General features: G+C 46.7%; 1 protein-coding gene across 1 annotated transcript in view; it reads left to right on the top strand.

The window, feature by feature from the left end:
* Positions 1-18250, top strand: part of LOC137311619 (plexin A3-like) — a gene marked incomplete at its 3' end in the record, with an annotated part of 195978 nt that overhangs the window by 131445 nt on the left and 46283 nt on the right. The window contains exons 10-12 of the mRNA XM_067978717.1: positions 4838-4934; positions 6152-6342; positions 8849-9000. Of these exons, the coding sequence (XP_067834818.1) occupies positions 4838-4934; positions 6152-6342; positions 8849-9000 (440 nt within the window). The remainder of the gene's footprint in view (positions 1-4837; positions 4935-6151; positions 6343-8848; positions 9001-18250) is intronic.

Genomic DNA, 18250 nt, shown 5'->3' with positions numbered 1-18250 from the left:
CCCTTTGTTTCTCTCTCTCTCTTTCTCTCTTACTCCCTTTGTTTCTCTCTCTTTCTTTCTCTCTTTCTCTCTCTCTCTTTCTCCCTTTGTTTTTCTTTCTTTCTTTCTCTCTTTCTCCCTTTGTTTTTCTTTCTTTCTTTCTCTCTTACTCCCTTTGTTTCTCTCTCTTTCTTTCTCTCTTTCTCTCTCTCTCTTTCTCCCTTTGTTTTTCTTTCTTTCTTTCTCTCTTACTCCCTTTGTTTCTCTCTCTTTCTTTCTCTGTTTCTCTCTCTCTCTTTCTCCCTTTGTTTTTCTTTCTTTCTTTCTCTCTTTCTCCCTTTGTTTCTCTCTCTTTCTTTCTCTCTTTCTCTCTCTCTCTTTCTCCCTTTGTTTCTCTCTCTCTCTTTCTCCCTTTGTTTCTCTCTCTTTCTTTCTCTCTCTCTCTCTCTCTTTCTCCCTTTGTTTCTCTTTCTTTCTTTCTCTCTTACTCCCTTTGTTTCTCTCTCTTTCTTTCTCTCTTTCTCTCTCTTTCTCCCTTTGTTTTTCTTTCTTTCTTTCTCTCTTTCTCCCTTTGTTTCTCTCTCTTTCTTTCTCTCTTTCTCTCTCTCTCTTTCTCCCTTTGTTTCTCTCTTTCTTTCGCTCTTTCTCTCTTCTCTCTCTCTTTCTCTCTGTCACTCTCACGCTCTCTCACAGAGATGGGGAATGTCACCGACCTCCCGCTGCTTAATATACCCTGGCAGCCCTCGGAAGGATCACTGTCCACAAGTGAACTCCATCTGGTGACTCGGTCTGTGTACCTGGTGCAGTGCTGACCAGGGAGAAAGAACAGACTCCCATTTCTCAGGCCCCTTTCACCACCTCAGGACGTCCCAAAGCGTTTCACAGCCAATGAAGTACTTTTTTTTTGAAGTGCGGTCACTGTTGTATCCCACAAACAGCAAAGTGATAAATGACCAGATCATCTGTTTTTTAGTGATGTTGGTTGAGGGATAAATATCGGCCTCAGGACCCCGGGCAGAACTACCCCTCCCCCCCGCCCCTGCTCTTCTTCCAATAGCGGCCGTGGGATCTTTTACGTCCCACCTGAGAGGGCAGACGGGGGCCTCAGTTTAACGTCTCATCCCGACAGTGCGGCGCTCCCTCAGTACCAGCACCGGGGGGGAGTGTCGGGGCCTGGATTACGGGGCTCAAGTCTCTGGAGTGGGGGCTCGAACCCTCGACCTTCTGCCTCAGAGGGGTGAGTGAGACCGAGGGAGGGGTCGAAAAGTAGTCTCGCTGCGCTTTAGAGAGGGAAATATTGAAAGTCCCGATGGCCATCGACTGCCTCCCGCTGTAAAATGTGCATGCGTCTCTCTGCAGGAACCGCCTAGGGCTGTGAGACCCCTTCCCCTTTAGCCAGATGACATTTGACACCTGAAACTTCTTCATCAAGGCCACGTGGCTCAATGGGCCCAAGGGAATTGGAAGAAGGCAGAGTGCATTCAATGTACCCAGGGTATCTGTTATTCTATATATAAACCCCCCCCCCCGAACCCCTCGATTAGATTCCAGTCTGTAACTCACTCCCGGGTATCTGTTATTCTATATATAAACCCCCCCGAACCCCTCGATTAGATTCTAGCCTGTAACTCACTCCCGGGTATCTGTTATTCTATATATAAATCCCCCCCGAACCCCTCGATTAGATTCCAGTCTGTAACTCACTCCCGGGTATCTGTTATTCTATATATAAACCCCCCCACCGAACCCCTCGATTAGATTCCAGTCTGTAACTCACTCCCGGGTATCTGTTATTCTATATATAAACCCCCCCCCGAACCCCTCGATTAGATTCTAGCCTGTAACTCACTCCCGGGTATCTGTTATTCTATATATAAACCCCCCGAACCCCTCGATTAGATTCCAGTCTGTAACTCACTCCCGGGTATCTGTTATTCTATATATAAACCCCCCCGAACCGCTCGATTAGATTCCAGCCTGTAACTCACTCCCGGGTATCTGTTATTCTATATATAAACCCCCCCGAACCCCTCGATTAGATTCCAGTCTGTAACTCACTCCCGGGTATCTGTTATTCTATATATAAACCCCCCGAACCCCTCGATTAGTTTCCAGCCTGTAACTCACACCAGGGTATCTGTTATTCTATATATAAACCCCCCGAACCCCTCGATTAGATTCCAGCCTGTAACTCACTCCCGGGTATCTGTTATTCTATATATAAACCCCCGGAACCCCTCGATTGGATTCCAGCCTGTAACTCACTCCCGGGTATCTGTTATTCTATATATAAACTCCCCGAACCCCTCAATTAGATTCCAGCCTGTAACTCACTCCCGGGTATCTGTTATTCTATATATAAACCCCCCGAACCCCTCAATTAGATTCCAGTCTGTAACTCACTCCCGGGTATCTGTTATTCTATATATAAACCCCCCCCGAACCCCTCGATTAGATTCCAGTCTGTAACTCACTCCCGGGTATCTGTTATTCTATATATAAAACCCCCCCGAACCCCTTGATTAGATTCCAGTCTGTAACTCACTCCCGGATATCTGTTATTCTATATATAAATCCCCCGAACCCCTCGATTAGATTCCAGTCTGTAACTCACTCCCGGGTATCTGTTATTCTATATATAACCCCCCCCCGAACCCCTCGATTAGATTCCAGCCTCTAACTCACTCCCGGGTATCTGTTATTCTATATATAAACCCCCCGAACCCCTCGATTAGATTCCAGCCTGTAACTCACTCCCGGGTATCTGTTATTCTATATATAAACCCCCCCGAATCCCTCGATTAGATTCCAGTGTGTAACTCACTCCCGGGTATCTGTTATTCTATATATAAACCCCACTGAACCCCTCGATTAGATTCCAGTCTGTAACTCACTCCCGGGTATCTGTTATTCGATATATAAACCCCCCTGAACCCCTCGATTGGATTCCAGCCTGTAACTCACTCCCGGGTATCTGTTATTCTATATATAAACCCCCCGAACCCCTCAATTAGATTCCAGTCTGTAACTCACTCCCGGGTATCTGTTATTCTATATATAAACCCCCCGAACCCCTCAATTAGATTCCAGTCTGTAACTCACTCCCGGGTATCTGTTATTCTATATATAAACCCCCCCTGAACCCCTCGATTAGATTCCAGTCTGTAACTCACTCCCGGGTATCTGTTATTCTATATATAAAACCCCCCGAACCCCTCGATTAGATTCCAGTCTGTAACTCACTCCCGGATATCTGTTATTCTATATATAAACCCCCCGAACCCCTCGATTAGATTCCAGTGTGTAACTCACTCCCGGGTATCTGTTATTCTATATATAAACCCCCCGAACCCCTCGATTAGATTCCAGTCTGTAACTCACTCCCGGGTATCTGTTATTCTATATATAAACCCCCCCCGAACCACTCGATTAGATTCCAGTCTGTAACTCACTCCCGGGTATCTGTTATTCTATATATAAACCCCCCGAACCCCTCGATTAGATTCCAGTCTGTAACTCACTCCCGGGTATCTGTTATTCTATATATAAACCCCCCCGAACCCCTCGATTAGATTCCAGTCTGTAACTCACTCCCGGGTATCTGTTATTCTATATATAAACCCCCCCGAACCCCTCGATTAGATTCCAGCCTGTAACTCACTCCCGGGTATCTGTTATTCTATATATAAACCCCCCGAACCCCTCGATTAGATTCCAGCCTGTAACTCACTCCCGGGTATCTGTTATTCTATATATAAACCCCCCGAACCCCTCGATTAGATTCCAGCCTGTAACTCACTCCCGGGTATCTGTTATTCTATATATAAACCCCCGAACCCCTCGATTAGATTCCAGTCTGTAACTCACTCCCGGGTATATGTTATTCTATATATAAACCCCCCGAACCCCTCGATTAGATTCCAGCCTGTAACTCACTCCCGGGTATCTGTTATTCTATATATAAACCCCCCCGAATCCCTCGATTAGATTCCAGTGTGTAACTCACTCCCGGGTATCTGTTATTCTATATATAAACCCCCCTGAACCCCTCGATTAGATTCCAGTCTGTAACTCACTCCCGGGTATCTGTTATTCGATATATAAACCCACCTGAACCCCTCGATTAGATTCCAGTCTGTAACTCACTCCCGGGTATCTGTTATTCTATATATAAACCCCTCCGAACCCCTCGATTAGATTCCAGTCTGTAACTCACTCCCGGGTATCTGTTATTCTATATATAAACCCCTCCGAACCCCTCGATTAGATTCCAGTCTGTAACTCACTCCCGGGTATCTGTTATTCTATATATAAAACCCCCGAACCCCTCGATTAGATTCCAGCCTGTAACTCACTCCCGGGTATCTGTTATTTTGTGTGTCTCTCATTCTCATCTGTCTCTCTTTGTCTGTGTGTGTCTTTTTCTCTCTCAGACTGTCTCGCTATGTCTCTCCGTGTCTCTATGTCTGTCCGACATTCCCTCTGTCTGGCTGTCTTTCACTTTCTCTGTCTGTCTCTCACTTTCTGTCTCTGTCTCTCACTTTCTGTCTCTCAACCTCTGTCTCTGTCTCTCAACCTCTGTCTCTGTCTCTCAACCTCTGTCTCTCACTCTCACTCTCTGTCTCTCAACCTCTGTCTCTGATTCTCACTCTCACTCTGTCTCTCACTCTCACTCTCTGTCTGTCTCTCACTCTCACTCTCTGTCTGTCTCTCACTCTGTCTCTGACTCTCTCACTCTCTGTCTCTCACTTTCTGTCTCTCAACCTCTGTCTCTGAACCTCTGTCTCTGTCTCTCTCTCTCACTCTCTGCCTCTCTCAGTTAGCCCCATCAGCCCCTCACTCTCTCCTTGTCTTTCAGTACTCGTATGAAGGTGATGATATTGGAGACCTGGCCGTGGATTTCTCCATTGTCTGGGATGGAGAGTTCATCATTGATAAGCCAGCCAGCGTTAAAGGTACAATCTACAATAACCATCTTAATCCTTTCACCAAGCATTTGAGGTTTTTTTTATTTTTCCCGCTGAATTCCATCCATCCCAGCCTCTGGCAATCTGACCTCTCGCTGACCTCTCCCCGAGCTGCAATTGGACCAAACAGTTGGCTGACCTATCGATGGTCCTGATTGGCCATTCTATGTGACTGACCTATCAATGGTCCTGATTGGCCATTCTATGTGACTGACCTATCGATGGTCCTGATTGGCCATTCTATGTGACTGACCTATCGATGGTCCTGATTGGCCATTCTATGTGACTGACCTATCGATGGTCCTGATTGGCCATTTTATGTGACTGACCTATCGATGGTCCTGATTGGCCATTCTATGTGACTGACCTATCGATGGTCCTGATTGGCCATTTTATGTGACTGATCTAATGATGGTCCTGATTGGTCATTCTATGTGACTGACCTATCGATGATCCTGATTGGCCATTCTATGTGTTGACCTAATGATGGTCCTGATTGGCCGTTCAATGTGTTGACCTACCGATGGTCCTGATTGGCCATTCCATGTGACTGACTTATCGATGGCCTTGATAGGTCAGTCACATAGAATGACTAATTGATGGCCTTGATTGGTCATTCCATGTGACTGACCCAACGATGGCCCTGATTGGCCATTAATGACCCTCACGCCCTCCTCAGGCTCTCTCAGTCTTCCCATTCGTTCGGTGGCATCGAGCCCGAATGATGGGAGCAGCTTCCCAGTGAGAGAACCCTTCCCACTGGGCTATGTGAGCTCCCAATAAGAAGCAGCAGGACTGGGCCTACGATACAGGGACAAGGCACGGGATAGACTGGGATTAGGAAGGCCGCTAGGGCCCAGCTTAGCCCAGCCATTCGGAAAGACCCCATCCCTGCCCCCCCACCCAACCAATTCCAGGGTATCTCCCTGCACGGGGATCCAGTCCCGTCTGCTGGTCACACTTTCTATGGGGAAGGAATTCCTGCCTCTATGGAGTTTGAGCCTCTGTCCCTTTAGTCACCTGTCGTTGACCACACTGTGGGATCTTGCTGTGCGTAAATCGGCTGGCCGCGTTTCCCTACATCCCGACAAAAACCAAAAAAAAGTACTCCATTGGCCGTGAAGTGCTTTGGGACGTTCTGAAAGGGCTCCGAAATGTCTACACATCCATAAAGCAGAATTTTCCTTCTTTCCGCTCTCTCCCAGCCCTCCTGTACAACTGCTCGGCCCAGCGGGAGAGCTGCGGCCTGTGCCTGAAGGCCGAGCCCAGGTTCGAGTGCGGCTGGTGTGTGCCGCAGAGGAAGTGCCACCTTCGCCAAGACTGTGCCACCCCCGACTTCAACTGGATGCAGCCGAGCAGCCGTAACATCCGGTGTACCCACCCCCGAATCACTAAGGTACGGCCTCCCAACCCCTAGTGGGGGGGGGGGGAGGGGGTCTCTCCCCTGCGGTGAGGTAGGCCCACAGCTCGAATTAACACTGTCTGTTTTTCTCGTGTGTGCGATTTATTCAGAGACGAATCGGACCGCTCCTTCGGGGGGAGCCGGCACAGGGCACGATGGGCTGAATGGCCTCCGTCTGTGCTGTAGGATTCTGTTCATATCAAGAGAGTAGGGGTTAAAGGTAGTTACTCAGGCTGGCACACGGTGGGAAATGGTGTTCCACAAGGATCGGTGCTGGGACCACTGTTGTTCTCCATTTACATCAACGATTTGGACTCGGGAATCAGAAGCACAATTTCAAACTTTGCAGACCACACCAAATTGGGGGGTATCGTTAATACCGAAGAAGACTGCGACAATATACGGGAAGACGTTAATAAACTTTCAGAATGGGCGTGTGATTGACAAATGAATTTCAACATAGACAAGTGTGAGGTATTACATTTTGGTAGGACGAATAAGGAGGCCACATACTGCTCGGATAATAGCAGTCTAAATGGGACAGAGGAGCAGAGGGATCTGGGGGGGTACAGATACACAGATCACTAAAAGTAGTAACGCAGGTTATTAAGGCCATTAAAAAAAAGCAAACCAAGCTCTGGGGTTCATTTCTAGAGGGATAGAATTGAAAAGCAGAGAAGTTATGTTAAACTTGGATAGAACCTTAGTTAGACCACACTTGGAGCACTGGGCATAGTTCTGGTCTCCATATCACACTTGGAGCACTGGGCACAGTTCTGGTCTCCATATCACACTTGGAGCACTGGGCACAGTTCTGGTCTCCATATCACACTTGGAGCACTGGGCACAGTTCTGGTCTCCATATCACACTTGGAGCACTGGGCACAGTTCTGGTCTCCATATCACACTTGGAGCACTGGGCACAGTTCTGGTCTCCATATTATAAAAAGGATATAGAGGCACTGGAGAAGGTGTAAAAAAGATTTACAAGGATGATCCCAGAACTGAGAGGTTATAACTATCAGGAAAGGCTGAACAGGCTGGGGCTCTTTTCTCTAGAAAAGAGAAGGCTGAGGGGTGACCTGATAGAGGTCTTTAAAATTATGAAGGGTTTCGATAGGGTAGACATAGAGAAGATGTCTCTACTTGTGGGGAGAGAGCAGAACGAGGGGCCATCAATATAAGAGAGTCACGAATAAATCCAGTCGGGGAATTCAGGAGAAACTTCTTTACCCAGAGAGCGGTGAGAATGTGGAACTCGCTCCCACATGGAGTGGTTGAGGGGAATAGAATCGATGGATTTAAGGGGAAGCTCGATAAACACATGAGGGAGAGAGGAATAGAAGGAGAGGGTGATAGGGTGAGATGGAGTAGGGAGGGAGGAGGTTTAAAATCACCCTAATATTGGGTCAGGCTGTTATGTCGAATGCAGTATCTGGGTGTGAGTCCTGCCTGCACCACTGACGGGAAAGGTGGGAACAGTCTCCATCCAAATCTCAACAGATACAAGAATCCAATACAGTTAGAGAACTGATAGGACAACATAGAGGGAGCTTTACTCTGTATCTAACCCTGTACCTGCCCTGGGAGTGTTTGATGGGACAGTGTAGAGGGAGCTTTACTCTGTATCTAACCCTGTACCTGCCCTGGGAGTGTTTGATGGGACAGTGTAGAGGGAGCTTTACTCTGTATCTAACCCTGTACCTGCCCTGGGAGTGTTTGATGGGACAGTGTAGAGGGAGCTTTACTCTGTATCTAACCCTGTACCTGCCCTGGGAGTGTTTGACGGGACAGTGTAGAGGGAGCTTGACTCTGTATCTAACCCTGTACCTGCCCTGGGAGTGTTTGACGGGACAGTGTAGAGGGAGCTTTACTCTGTATCTAACCCTGTACCTGCCCTGGGAGTGTTTGACGGGACGGTGTAGAGGGAGCTTTACTCTGTATCTAACCCTGTACCTGCCCTGGGAGTGTTTGATGGGACAGTGTAGAGGGAGCTTGACTCTGTATCTAACCCTGTACCTGCCCTGGGAGTGTTTGATGGGACAGTGTAGAGGGAGCTTTACTCTGTATCTAACCCTGTACCTGCCCTGGGAGTGTTTGATGGGACGGTGTAGAGGGAGCTTTACTCTGTATCTAACCCTGTACCTGCCCTGGGAGTGTTTGATGGGACAGTGTAGAGGGAGCTTTACTCTGTATCTAACCCTGTACCTGCCCTGGGAGTGTTTGACGGGACAGTGTAGAGGGAGCTTTACTCTGTATCTAACCCTGTACCTGCCCTGGGAGTGTTTGATGGGACAGTGTAGAGGGAGCTTTACTCTGTATCTAACCCTGTACCTGCCCTGGGAGTGTTTGATGGGACAGTGTAGAGGGAGCTTTACTCTGTATCTAACCCTGTACCTGCCCTGGGAGTGTTTGATGGGACAGTGTCGACGACTCTCTATGTAACCGTGGAGGTGTTTAAAACCATGTGAGAGTTTCAGTCTTGCTTTCTGTGTTACAGTTCCACCCGATGGCTGGCCCTAAGGAGGGTGGAACCAGAGTCACCATCCATGGTGATAACCTGGGCCTGCACTTCCGCGAGATTGCCTATGGCGTCAGGATTGCTGGGGTTAAGTGCAGTCCAATCTCGAGCGAGTACATCAGCGCTGAACGGTATGTCCAAAACGGGAATAATTAAATGGGCTCATTAGGATATCCAGCTCAGGATAGAGGCTGGATTGTATTCTCGAGACAGATATCAGTCCCTGTTTATAGAGGGTGTGTGTTACTGTACACAGTCCGTGTTTATAGAGGGTGTGTGTTACTGTACACAGTCCCTGTTTATAGAGGGTGTGTGTTACTGTACACAGTCCCTGTTTATAGAGGGTGTGTGTTACTGTACACAGTCCCTGTTTATAGAGGGTGTGTGTTACTGTACACAGTCCCTGTTTATAGAGGGTGTGTGTTACTGTACACAGTCCCTGTTTATAGAGGGTGTGTGTTACTGTACACAGTCCCTGTTTATAGAGGGTGTGTGTTACTGTACACAGTCCCTGTTTATAGAGGGTGTGTGTTACTGTACACAGTCCCTGTTTATACAGGGTGTGTGTTACTGTACACAGTCCCTGTTTATAGAGGGCGTGTGTTACTGTACACGGTCCCTGTTTATAGAGGGTGTGTGTTACTGTACACAGTCCCTGTTTATGGAGGGTGTGTGTTACTGTACACAGTCCCTGTTTATAGAGGGTGTGTGTTACTGTACACAGTCCCTGTTTATAGAGGGTGTGTGTTACTGTACACAGTCCCTGTTTATGGAGGGTGTGTGTTACTGTACACAGTCCCTGTTTATAGAGGGTGTGTGTTACTGTACACAGTCCCTGTTTATGGAGGGTGTGTGTTACTGTACACAGTCCCTGTTTATAGAGGGTGTGTGTTACTGTACACAGTCCCTGTTTATAGAGGGTGTGTGTTACTGTACACAGTCCCTGTTTATGGAGGGTGTGTGTTACTGTACACAGTCCCTGTTTATAGAGGGTGTGTGTTACTGTACACAGTCCCTGTTTATAGAGGGTGTGTGTTACTGTACACAGTCCCTGTTTATAGAGGGTGTGTTACTGTACACAGTCCCTGTTTATGGAGGGTGTGTGTTACTGTACACAGTCCCTGTTTATAGAGGGTGTGTGTTACTGTACACAGTCCCTGTTTATAGAGGGTGTGTGTTACTGTACACAGTCCCTGTTTATGGAGGGTGTGTGTTACTGTACACAGTCCCTGTTTATGGAGGGTGTGTGTTGCTGTACACAGTCCCTGTTTATGGAGGGTGTGTGTTACTGTACACAGTCCCTGTTTATAGAGGGTGTGTGTTACTGTACACAGTCCCTGTTTATAGAGGGTGTGTGTTACTGTACACAGTCCCTGTTTATGGAGGGTGTGTGTTACTGTACACAGTCCCTGTTTATAGAGGGTGTGTGTTACTGTACACAGTCCTTGTTTATGGAGGGTGTGTGTTACTGTACACAGTCCCTGTTTATAGAGGGTGTGTGTTACTGTACACAGTCCCTGTTTATAGAGGGTGTGTGTTACTGCACACAGTCCCTGTTTATAGAGGATGTGTGTTACTGTACACAGTCCCTGTTTATAGAGGGTGTGTGTTACTGTACACAGTCCCTGTTTATAGAGGGTGTGTGTTGCTGTACACAGTCCCTGTTTATGGAGGGTGTCTGTTGCTGCACACAGTCCCTGTTTATGGAGGGTGTGTGTTACTGTACACAGTCCCTGTTTATAGAGGGCGTGTGTTACTGTACACAGTCCCTGTTTATAGAGGGTGTGTGTTACTGTACACAGTCCCTGTTTATACAGGGTGTGTGTTACTGTACACAGTCCCTGTTTATAGAGGGTGTGTGTTACTGTACACAGTCCCTGTTTATAGAGGGTGTGTGTTACTGTAAACAGTCCCTGTTTATAGAGGGTGTGTGTTACTGTACACAGTCCCTGTTTATAGAGGGTGTGTGTTACTGTACACAGTCCCTGTTTATAGAGGGTGTGTGTTGCAGTACACAGTCCCTGTTTATAGAGGGTGTGTGTTACTGTACACAGTCCCTGTTTATGGAGGGTGTGTGTTACTGTACACAGTCCCTGTTTATAGAGGGTGTGTGTTACTGTACACAGTCCCTGTTTATAGAGGGTGTGTGTTACTGTACACAGTCCCTGTTTATGGAGGGTGTGTGTTACTGTACACAGTCCATGTTTATAGAGGGTGTGTGTTACTGTACACAGTCCCTGTTTATAGAGGGTGTGTTACTGTACACAGTCCCTGTTTATAGAGGGTGTGTGTTACTGTACACAGTCCCTGTTTATGGAGGGTGTGTGTTACTGTACACAGTCCCTGTTTATGGAGGGTGTGTGTTACTGTACACAGTCCCTGTTTATAGAGGGTGTGTGTTACTGTACACAGTCCCTGTTTATCGAGGGTGTGTGTTACTGTACACAGTCCCTGTTTATGGAGGGTGTGTGTTACTGTACACAGTCCCTGTTTATTTGTACACAGTCCCTGTTTATCGGAGGGTGTGCGTACCTTGTAACAGTCCCTGTTTATGGAGGGTGTGTGTTACTGTACACAGTCCCTGTTTATGGAGGGTGTGTGTTACTGTACACAGTCACCCTGTTTATAGAGGGTGTGTGTTACTGTACACAGTCCCTGTTTATAGAGGGTGTGTGTTACTGTACACAGTCCCTGTTTATAGAGGGTGTGTGTTACTGTACACAGTCCCTGTTTATAGAGGGTGTGTGTTGCTGTACACAGTCCCTGTTTATGGAGGGTGTCTGTTGCTGTACACAGTCCCTGTTTATGGAGGGTGTCTGTTACTGTACACAGTCCCTGTTTATAGAGGGCGTGTGTTACTGTACACAGTCCCTGTTTATAGAGGGTGTGTGTTACTGTACACAGTCCCTGTTTATACAGGGTGTGTGTTACTGTACACAGTCCCCTGTTTATAGAGGGTGTGTGTTTCTGTACACAGTCCCTGTTTATAGAGGGTGTGTGTTACTGTACACAGTCCCTGTTTATAGAGGGTGTGTGTTACTGTACACAGTCCCTGTTTATAGAGGGTGTGTGTTACTGTACACAGTCCCTGTTTATTAGAGGGTGTGTGTTACTGTACACAGTCCCTGTTTATAGAGGGTGTGTGTTACTGTGCACAGTCCCTGTTTATAGAGGGCGTGTGTTACTGTACACAGTCCCTGTTTATAGAGGGTGTGTGTTACTGTACACTGTCCCTGTTTATGGAGGGTGTGTGTTACTGTACACAGTCCCTGTTTATAGAGGGTGTGTGTTACTGTACACAGTCCCTGTTTATGGAGGGTGTGTGTTACTGTACACAGTCCCTGTTTATAGAGGGTGTGTGTACTGTACACAAGTCCCTGTTTATAGAGGGTGTGTGTTACTGTACACAGTCCTGTTTATAGAGGGTGTGTGTTACTGTACACAGTCCCTGTTTATAGAGGGTGTGTGTTACTGTACACGGTCCCTGTTTATAGAGGGTGTGTGTTACTGTACACAGTCCCTGTTTATAGAGGGTGTGTGTTACTGTACACAGTCCCTGTTTATAGAGGGTGTGTACTGTACACAGTCCCTGTTTATGGAGGGTGTGTGTTACTGTACACAGTCCCTGTTTATAGAGGGTGTGTGTTACTGTACACAGTCCCTGTTTATAGAGGGTGGTGTGTTACTGTACACAGTCCCTGTTTATGGAGGGTGTGTGTTACTGTACACAGTCCCTGTTTATGGAGGGTGTGTGTTGCTGTACACAGTCCCTGTTTATGGAGGGTGTGTGTTACTGTACACAGTCCCTGTTTATAGAGGGTGTGTGTTACTGTACACAGTCCCTGTTTATAGAGGGTGTGTGTTACTGTACACAGTCCCCTGTTTATGGAGGGTGTGTGTTACTGTACACAGTCCCTGTTTATAGAGGGTGTGTGTTACTGTACACAGTCCTTGTTATGGAGGGTGTGTGTTACTGTACACAGTCCCTGTTTATAGAGGGTGTGTGTTACTGTACACAGTCCCTGTTTATAGAGGGTGTGTGTTACTGTACACAGTCCCTGTTTATAGAGGGTGTGTGTTACTGTACACAGTCCCTGTTTATAGAGGGTGTGTGTTACTGTACACAGTCCCTGTTTATAGAGGGTGTGGTGTTGCTGTACACAGTCCCTGTTTATGGAGGGTGTCTGTTGCTGCACACAGTCCCTGTTTATGGAGGGTGTGTGTTACTGTACACAGTCCCTGTTTATAGAGGGCGTGTGTTACTGTACACAGTCCCTGTTTATAGAGGGTGTGTGTTACTGTACACAGTCCCTGTTTATACAGGGTGTGTGTTACTGTACACAGTCCCTGTTTATAGAGGGTGTGTGTTACTGTACACAGTCCCTGTTTATAGAGGGTGTGTGTTACTGTAAACAGTCCCTGTTTATAGAGGGTGTGTGTTACTGTACACAGTCCCTGTTTATAGAGGGTGTGTGTTACTGTACACAGTCCCTGTTTATAGAGGGTGTGTGTTGCAGTACACAGTCCCTGTTTATAGAGGGTGTGTGTTACTGTACACAGTCCCTGTTTATGGAGGGTGTGTGTTACTGTACACAGTCCCTGTTTATAGAGGGTGTGTGTTACTGTACACAGTCCCTGTTTATAGAGGGTGTGTGTTACTGTACACAGTCCCTGTTTATGGAGGGTGTGTGTTACTGTACACAGTCCATGTTTATAGAGGGTGTGTGTTACTGTACACAGTCCCTGTTTATAGAGGGTGTGTGTTACTGTACACAGTCCCTGTTTATAGAGGGTGTGTGTTACTGTACACAGTCCCTGTTTATGGAGGGTGTGTGTTACTGTACACAGTCCCTGTTTATGGAGGGTGTGTGTTACTGTACACAGTCCCTGTTTATAGAGGGCGTGTGTTACTGTACACAGTCCCTGTTTATAGAGGGTGTGTGTTACTGTACACAGTCCCTGTTTATACAGGGTGTGTGTTACTGTACACAGTCCCTGTTTATAGAGGGTGTGTGTTTCTGTACACAGTCCCTGTTTATAGAGGGTGTGTGTTACTGTACACAGTCCCTGTTTATAGAGGGTGTGTGTTACTGTACACAGTCCCTGTTTATAGAGGGTGTGTGTTACTGTACACAGTCCCTGTTTATAGAGGGTGTGTGTTACTGTACACAGTCCCTGTTTATAGAGGGTGTGTGTTACTGTGCACAGTCCCTGTTTATAGAGGGTGTGTGTTACTGTACACAGTCCCTGTTTATAGAGGGTGTGTGTTACTGTACACGGTCCCTGTTTATGGAGGGTGTGTGTTACTGTACACAGTCCCTGTTTATAGAGGGTGTGTGTTACTGTACACAGTCCCTGTTTATGGAGGGTGTGTGTTACTGTACACAGTCCCTGTTTATAGAGGGTGTGTTACTGTACACAGTCCCTGTTTATAGAGGGTGTGTGTTACTGTACACAGTCCCTGTTTATAGAGGGTGTGTGTTACTGTACACAGTCCCTGTTTATAGAGGGTGTGTGTTACTGTACACGGTCCCTGTTTATAGAGGGTGTGTGTTACTGTACACAGTCCCTGTTTATAGAGGGTGTGTGTTACTGTACACAGTCCCTGTTTATAGAGGGTGTGTGTTACTGTACACAGTCCCTGTTTATGGAGGGTGTGTGTTACTGTACACAGTCCCTGTTTATGGAGGGTGTGTGTTGCTGTACACAGTCCCTGTTTATGGAGGGTGTGTGTTACTGTACACAGTCCCTGTTTATAGAGGGTGTGTGTTACTGTACACAGTCCCTGTTTATAGAGGGTGTGTTTTACTGTACACAGTCCCTGTTTATGGAGGGTGTGTGTTACTGTACACAGTCCCTGTTTATAGAGGGTGTGTGTTACTGTACACAGTCCTTGTTTATGGAGGGTGTGTGTTACTGTACACAGTCCCTGTTTATAGAGGGTGTGTGTTACTGTACACAGTCCCTGTTTATAGAGGGTGTGTGTTACTGTACACAGTCCCTGTTTATAGAGGGTGTGTGTTACTGTACACAGTCCCTGTTTATAGAGGGTGTGTGTTACTGTACACAGTCCCTGTTTATAGAGGGTGTGTGTTGCTGTACACAGTCCCTGTTTATGGAGGGTGTCTGTTGCTGTACACAGTCCCTGTTTATGGAGGGTGTGTGTTACTGTACACAGTCCCTGTTTATAGAGGGCGTGTGTTACTGTACACAGTCCCTGTTTATAGAGGGTGTGTGTTACTGTACACAGTCCCTGTTTATACAGGGTGTGTGTTACTGTACACAGTCCCTGTTTATAGAGGGTGTGTGTTACTGTACACAGTCCCTGTTTATAGAGGGTGTGTGTTACTGTAAACAGTCCCTGTTTATAGAGGGTGTGTGTTACTGTACACAGTCCCTGTTTATAGAGGGTGTGTGTTACTGTACACAGTCCCTGTTTATAGAGGGTGTGTGTTGCAGTACACAGTCCCTGTTTATAGAGGGTGTGTGTTACTGTACACAGTCCCTGTTTATGGAGGGTGTGTGTTACTGTACACAGTCCCTGTTTATAGAGGGTGTGTGTTACTGTACACAGTCCCTGTTTATAGAGGGTGTGTGTTACTGTACACAGTCCCTGTTTATGGAGGGTGTGTGTTACTGTACACAGTCCATGTTTATAGAGGGTGTGTGTTACTGTACACAGTCCCTGTTTATAGAGGGTGTGTTACTGTACACAGTCCCTGTTTATAGAGGGTGTGTGTTACTGTACACAGTCCCTGTTTATGGAGGGTGTGTGTTACTGTACACAGTCCCTGTTTATGGAGGGTGTGTGTTACTGTACACAGTCCCTGTTTATAGAGGGTGTGTGTTACTGTACACAGTCCCTGTTTATCGAGGGTGTGTGTTACTGTACACAGTCCCTGTTTATGGAGGGTGTGTGTTACTGTACACAGTCCCTGTTTATGGAGGGTGTGTGTTACTGTACACAGTCCCTGTTTATGGAGGGTGTGTGTTACTGTACACAGTCCCTGTTTATGGAGGGTGTGTGTTACTGTACACAGTCCCTGTTTATAGAGGGTGTGTGTTACTGTACACAGTCCCTGTTTATAGAGGGTGTGTGTTACTGTACACAGTCCCTGTTTATAGAGGGTGTGTGTTACTGTACACAGTCCCTGTTTATAGAGGGTGTGTGTTGCTGTACACAGTCCCTGTTTATGGAGGGTGTCTGTTGCTGTACACAGTCCCTGTTTATGGAGGGTGTCTGTTACTGTACACAGTCCCTGTTTATAGAGGGCGTGTGTTACTGTACACAGTCCCTGTTTATAGAGGGTGTGTGTTACTGTACACAGTCCCTGTTTATACAGGGTGTGTGTTACTGTACACAGTCCCTGTTTATAGAGGGTGTGTGTTTCTGTACACAGTCCCTGTTTATAGAGGGTGTGTGTTACTGTACACAGTCCCTGTTTATAGAGGGTGTGTGTTACTGTACACAGTCCCTGTTTATAGAGGGTGTGTGTTACTGTACACAGTCCCTGTTTATAGAGGGTGTGTGTTACTGTACACAGTCCCTGTTTATAGAGGGTGTGTGTTACTGTGCACAGTCCCTGTTTATAGAGGGCGTGTGTTACTGTACACAGTCCCTGTTTATGGAGGGTGTGTGTTACTGTACACGGTCCCTGTTTATGGAGGGTGTGTGTTACTGTACACAGTCCCTGTTTATAGAGGGTGTGTGTTACTGTACACAGTCCCTGTTTATGGAGGGTGTGTGTTACTGTACACAGTCCCTGTTTATAGAGGGTGTGTTACTGTACACAGTCCCTGTTTATAGAGGGTGTGTGTTACTGTACACAGTCCCTGTTTATAGAGGGTGTGTGTTACTGTACACAGTCCCTGTTTATAGAGGGTGTGTGTTACTGTACACGGTCCCTGTTTATAGAGGGTGTGTGTTACTGTACACAGTCCCTGTTTATAGAGGGTGTGTGTTACTGTACACAGTCCCTGTTTATAGAGGGTGTGTGTTACTGTACACAGTCCCTGTTTATGGAGGGTGTGTGTTACTGTACACAGTCCCTGTTTATAGAGGGTGTGTGTTACTGTACACAGTCCCTGTTTATAGAGGGTGTGTGTTACTGTACACAGTCCCTGTTTATAGAGGGTGTGTTACTGTACACAGTCCCTGTTTATAGAGGGTGTGTGTTACTGTACACAGTCCCTGTTTATAGAGGGTGTGTGTTACTGTACACAGTCCCTATTTATAGAGGGTGTGTGTTACTGTACACAGTCCCTGTTTATACAGGGTGTGTGTTACTGTACACAGTCCCTGTTTATACAGGGTGTGTGTTACTGTACACAGTCCCTGTTTATACAGGCTGTGTGTTACTGTACACAGTCCCTGTTTATAGAGGGTGTGTGTTACTGTACACAGTCCCTATTTATAGAGGGTGTGTGTTACTGTACACAGTCCCTATTTATAGAGGGTGTGTGTTACTGTACACAGTCCCTGTTTATAGAGGGTGTGTGTTACTGTACACAGTCCCTATTTATAGAGGGTGTGTGTTACTGTACACAGTCCCTGTTTATACAGGCTGTGTGTTACTGTACACAGTCCCTGTTTATAGAGGGTGTGTGTTGCTGCACACAGTCCCTGTTTATAGAGGGTGTGTGTTGCTGCACACAGTCCCTGTTTATAGAGGGTGTGTGTTACTGTACACAGTCCCTGTTTATAGAGGGTGTGTGTTACTGTACACAGTCCCTGTTTATAGAGGGTGTGTGTTACTGTACACAGTCCCTGTTTATAGAGGGTGTGTGTTACTGTACACAGTCCCTGTTTATAGAGGGTGTGTGTTACTGTACACGGTCCCTGTTTATAGAGGGTGTGTGTTACTGTACACGGTCCCTGTTTATAGAGGGTGTGTGTTACTGTACACAGTCCCTGTATATAGAGGGTGTGTGTTACTGTACACAGTCCCTGTTTATGGAGGGTGTGTGTTACTGTACACAGTCCCTGTTTATGGAGGGTGTGTGTTACTGTACACAGTCCCTGTTTATAGAGGGTGTGTGTTACTGTACACAGTCCCTGTTTATAGAGGGTGTGTGTTACTGTACACAGTCCCTGTTTATAGAGGGTGTGTGTTACTGTACACAGTCCCTGTTTATAGAGGGTGTGTGTTACTGTACACAGTCCCTATTTATAGAGGGTGTGTGTTACTGTACACAGTCCCTGTTTATACAGGGTGTGTGTTACTGTACACAGTCCCTGTTTATACAGGCTGTGTGTTGCTGTACACAGTCCCTGTTTATGGAGGGTGTGTGTTACTGTACACAGTCCCTGTTTATGGAGGGTGTGTGTTACTGTACACAGTCCCTGTTTATGGAGGGTGTGTGTTACTGTACACAGTCCCT

This window comes from Heptranchias perlo, unplaced genomic scaffold (assembly GCF_035084215.1).
Source record: "Heptranchias perlo isolate sHepPer1 unplaced genomic scaffold, sHepPer1.hap1 HAP1_SCAFFOLD_372, whole genome shotgun sequence".
NCBI lineage: Eukaryota > Metazoa > Chordata > Chondrichthyes > Hexanchiformes > Hexanchidae > Heptranchias > Heptranchias perlo.
Note: the sequence above shows the minus strand (reverse complement) of the source record. Positions and strands in the feature narration are given on the sequence as shown.